General features: G+C 44.3%; 1 protein-coding gene across 1 annotated transcript; it reads right to left on the bottom strand.

The window, feature by feature from the left end:
* Positions 1-580: 580 nt before the first annotated feature.
* Positions 581-2,336, bottom strand: LOC103914224 (UDP-glucuronosyltransferase 1-8-like). The gene is made up of 2 exons (XM_009320840.1): positions 1,491-2,336; positions 581-655 (listed from the first exon to the last, which is right to left on the bottom strand). Exons 1-2 carry the CDS (start codon positions 2,334-2,336, stop codon positions 581-583), a joined length of 921 nt encoding a protein of 306 aa, XP_009319115.1.
* Positions 2,337-5,000: the final 2,664 nt, after the last annotated feature.

The following is a 5,000-nucleotide window of genomic DNA, read 5'->3' as shown; positions in this document are numbered from 1 at the left end:
GTCATCCTAACTTCTTGTTTTCTTGTCTGTTGAGCAATGGGCTACCAGGTTTCAGAGAACTATCTATTCTTATCATATGATTGTATTTCTGAACATTAATTATCAACCCAAGGCTTACCACTGTGTATGGATAGGTAGATTTTTTTCTCCCATATGACTCATTTCACATTTGTTTACACTCTACTGCATTATTGCCTTGTTGCTGGGCACTGTTCAAAGTGAAATAGGAGAAATTCCTCTGCTGTCTGTAGAAAATGTAGCTAGAAAAGCCAGACTGAAGATAGGAGGAATACATGAAGTTTTTCAAGGTTTGGAACATATGATTTCCACCAAATGACAAATGTCAGTGTGAAGACAGAAGATGTCAGGTATAAAATAAGGGCAGGATGGTTCTACCCCTGTAGCAAGCTACAAAGTGTTTGTAGCTCTGAGACCTTCAAGATATAAAAGTAAAGACTTATGTCATGCAACCAGCAAGAATTTGCCTCTTAAATCTGAAACTATGAAGTGCCACTTTCTTGAGCCGAATGCAAGAGAATGCCTTATTTATAATATTATTCTAATATTCTAATTTATAATATTATTCTTTATTTGCCTTATTCTTTATTGAGTTCAGTGGGCTCTGCATAAACCCATCAAAGACTATAAAAGAAACCTGAAAGAAGAAGGAAAAAACCTTCAGCTCAAAGATACTGTATTGCAATTTTGCAGTGATATTGTGTGACCACAATTCAGAAGTGAGGGAATATTTTCAATGTAAAGATGTTTGTGTCCTGTGTTGTGCCTGGAAAGAAATGTCTAGTGCTATTAATTGTTTTAGAGACTATATGGTAACTATCAAAATAGATTTAAATTTCTAGATTAGCTTTAAAAACCCTGCAGAACAATTCTGGTAAAAGCAAATGTGAAGAAATAGGTACAAAAACTTATCTGAGTTTTGCGTACAAGTGTCTTGCACCAAATACACTATTTTAGATTAATTCTTCCCATTTCAACATGACATTTATGTTTCACCATGATCTACAAACAAAAATAACACAGACAGCCAGTTTGGAAACCATGTGTCATGAAAACACAACCAAAGCAAATTAACTGGCTTTGCTGAGCCTAGAGTTAAAAACAAAAGATGACTCTCAGAGCATGGTCTTTGGGTTTTTGGTCAAGTGAAAGAAATGTATGTCAGGCTCCATGAAAATGAAATCAAAACTGCATCTGGTTGGTGAATAATATACATTCACTGAGGACAGTAATTTGTAGCTGGCAGATGAAGCCCATTTTTTGTTGGACTTGTCAGAAAATCCTCATTAATTCCAGTAAGTCATCTGCCTCAATCAAGGTAATTTGATTTCAGCCTGTGGAAAACAACTGCCAAAACCTGGTTGTATTAAATCATTACCAGAAATAAAAAAAATTTCATATCACTATACTTCCAGAAATGACATAATCACATTTCATTGGAAAAAGTATAAGTTGGAGGAAAAAGAACATACCTTACACAGCGGTTTCCTCTGAGCACAGTTTATACCTCCAATAAAGACCATATTGGGCATCACTGGTCTGACGTACTCGAACACAAAGTCAAATCGCAGAAGCCAAATGGAAGCCGAGTTCAGGAGGTCTAGCAGGGATACATCTCTCTGAAGAACTTCAGAGGAAAACTTTATCATGTCTTCATAGAAACTGTTACAGTACACAAGCTCCAGGAGGGCAACCAGTGCATTTTCCACTCTCTGGAAAAAAGTCATGCGGTCCGAGTTGAAGGTAAATAGTCTCGGGGTGTAGGACAGAGGGCTTGGGCACTGTGGTGCTTCATAGTGTAAGTTGCAAGGAAATCCTCTCATGAAGAACACAAATGGAAGAGAAAAATAATTAGCAAGTGTCGCTCCGCACATAAAAATGGGGTCTGTTAGGACAGCATCGAAGCCGCTTTGATTCAAGTACTGCAGGGTCTCCTTGCTGTTGAACAGGTTCTTGCACTGAACAAAGAATGTATGGAAGACGTGCACTGAGCTGTTGTACAGCGCTAGAACATTCAGCGGGAAAGGCAGGTCCTTCAGGTGAGTGGCGACATACTCATGAAAGGCATTATCCAGCTCTTCTAATGTGTAAGACACTGGGTATGTTTTCACGGTGCACGCCTGTGTTGTCTTCATCTGCCAGCTTACTTCTGGTATAAGCACCACCACTTGGTGTCCTCTCTCGGTGAGCTTTTCGACCACTTGCCGCATGCTAAGCCAGTGGCTTCCATCCATGGGCACCACCAGGAGTTTCCCTCCATCTGAGAGGCCAGGAAGGAGGAGGATAAAAATCCAGGCACAGCAAAGCCGCAAAGTCATGTTCCTGTGGTCAGAATATGGACTGTGAAAGTCTTCTCCTTCAGGCAGTAGCTTGAAGATGCTTTTGAAGGAAGCTGATGGGTTTATCTGTTGAGTTGTGCTGCTTTGTCATAATCTTCTAGTTAACGATTCACTGCATTGTGTTGTGGGTTGTTTGGGGTTTTTTTCATTACTTGTAAAGCCAAATGCAGTGACCCTTTCCTGTGTGGAGTCATTGGAGTTCCTCAGTGTTCAACAGAGAACTAGCTCCTCAGTGTGCTAGTCAGATTTCATAGGACTTCTCTCTTGATCATTGATGTGTCCTGTCTTACCCCTTGGTCAGCGCCAGGGAAGGCAAGTCTGGTGCGAACAACTCCAACACCACAGTAATAAATGAAAACAGCCTCAACAAATTTCATTGTGGCTGGAGACATGGATGTTCAGATAATTTCTCTGAGCACAGAACAGGAGACCCTCAGGATAAGGGGAAAAGGCAGATGAACTAACTCTTCTGAGCGAGCAGGAATCTCAACAGTCTACAATGACACCAAGAAGAGACTCTGAGAGACTGACCTGGCAGCTGAGGCAGAGATCTGTGAAGCTGAAGCCCAGGTTCTTGCTTCAGAGCAGTAATGCAGTTGTTTCACAGCCGACAAGATGGCCCTCAGGCAGTTGAAAACTCCTCACCACTTGCCTATACATCAGGTAGAGGCCAGACATAAGACATGTACTAAATGTGTTTTAATGACTACTATTCCCCATATGGCTTGGATTGTTCAGTAGAGACTCAGGTGTGAGCCCAGGTATCGGACCTGACTTAAAAGAGCAGCTTCAGCACAGGTATGGGTTTGCAAGAGCCAACAGCTTCACAGCATTGCTTCTGACGTTATCAATGCCAAAACGATTAGGTGCCTAAATAGCACCATGACATGGAAAAATAATGGAACTTAGGATATTTAGAGCCATGTAGCCTCTGTCCCTCAGGCACACAACTGAGATACAGAAACAATATTTCTCTCCCTTCTGTACCATGGCCAATGCAATGAAATTAATTACATATTGTTTTCTTCATGTTTTCCTATCAGTCTTTATATTTCTTTTTCCCAAAAGTTACAATGCCTGTAACTTTTGTGGAGGGAAACTACTGAATGAGTGGCAGAAAGCAGTTGTCTTTCAGGCACTTGATAACTTTTCAGAAAACAAAATATTTGAGCTTCAGAGTAGGAGGAGAAGCTCTGAGGTAAAAGTGAAAAAAAATACTCTCAGAATCCTTTATGTTATTATAAGGGAAAAAAGATTAATAGTAACTAAATCATGCTGTTATTTCCAGATTTATATGAAACATGCTTAAAAACAATCGTTGGGAAGATGACCAGTTTTGTAAACAGCATTTGCTCACAAAAAGGTTGATTTTTTTTTTTTTTTTTTTTTTTTTTTTTTGGTAAGCATAGAGCTGGTAGGGAAATGTCCTACCATTCCCTCCCCTCCCTTCTGCAGCAGGACAAATTTGCCATCCAAACCTCGCAGCACCCTTAATGTGAAGAGAGTGGGTGCAAAGGCAAGCGCAGGATGGGTGAAGTTAATCAGTACCTTAGATGCATTTCTGAGCACTTGGAGAGTTTGCCAGCCACTCCCTCAGCTGGCTTAGTTATCTGGCAGGGGTTTCTTGATGAGTTAAACTTTGCTGGGTTCAAGGGGGTGTGAGATAAGAGTTGCTTACCTCTCACACATGGTCATCCATGCAAGAAGACAGTGGAAACTTTGAAATTGGGTAAGAAGCCTCATAGCTGGGGAATGCCAGGGGAGGAATGGACAACCTCAAGAGAGAGGGGCTGTGCTGGAAGGCTGTAGCAGGAAGGAGGGATGTTGTGTCAGCACGACTGCTGTCTGTGGCTCTGTGGCGCCACTGGCATGATGTGCGTGATCACAGTGGACCGTAGTGAGACTCAAAGCTGGTAGCAAGTGAGGTGCCAGCTGGGTCATTCTAGGTTTGGTGGCAGCATTAGGAAGGCGGCTGTGAACACCTTGTTCCAAAGAGGGAGCTGGTCTTCTCTGATTATTGGCCAGGCTTATCTGTATTTGCAATCCCAACGCCGGTATGAGCCCTGGCCTACACCTGATGGGGCCATGCTGGTATGAGCCCTGGCCTACACTTGATGGGGCCATGCTGGTATCAGCCCTGGCCTACACTTGATGGGGCCATGCGACGCCTAGGAGGAAACTGGACCAGGAGCGGTGGGTGGAGAAGCAGCCTCAGCCTCCATGAGGGCTCGTCCTTACAGCAGAAGCCCTTGTGCTACAAGGCTGGTACGCTGAGCTTCATCCCCGGCTGTGTTTCTCAGAAGGCTTCAGCAGGGCCTGTCCCTGGTGGTGGTCTGAGAGGTTTGGGTGATGGCGGACCTGTGTTGCTCTCCTCCCCTGCCAGGTCCACCACCCAGCAAGAAGCAGGGCCAGGGCAGGCTGGACCTCCTCCAGGCCCTCAGGCTGGCGAGGCAGCGCAGGCCCCGGGGTCTCCATGGCAACACATGCCCCCTCAGACCCGCGATGGGGAGGTGTCATCCCTGCCACCAGCAGGCTGACTCCCACCATGCACTGCGGCCGGCAGGAAACTACAGCCCCCAGAAGGCCTTGCGGGGAGGTATGCCCTCCCGCCAGCAGTACAGTCTCCACCTCGCCTTCGCTTCT

The sequence above is a fragment of the Pygoscelis adeliae genome, unplaced genomic scaffold (assembly GCF_000699105.1).
Source record: "Pygoscelis adeliae isolate BGI_AS28 unplaced genomic scaffold, ASM69910v1 Scaffold63, whole genome shotgun sequence".
Taxonomy (NCBI): Eukaryota; Metazoa; Chordata; class Aves; order Sphenisciformes; family Spheniscidae; genus Pygoscelis; species Pygoscelis adeliae.
This window is presented reverse-complemented; position numbering and strand designations above follow the sequence as displayed.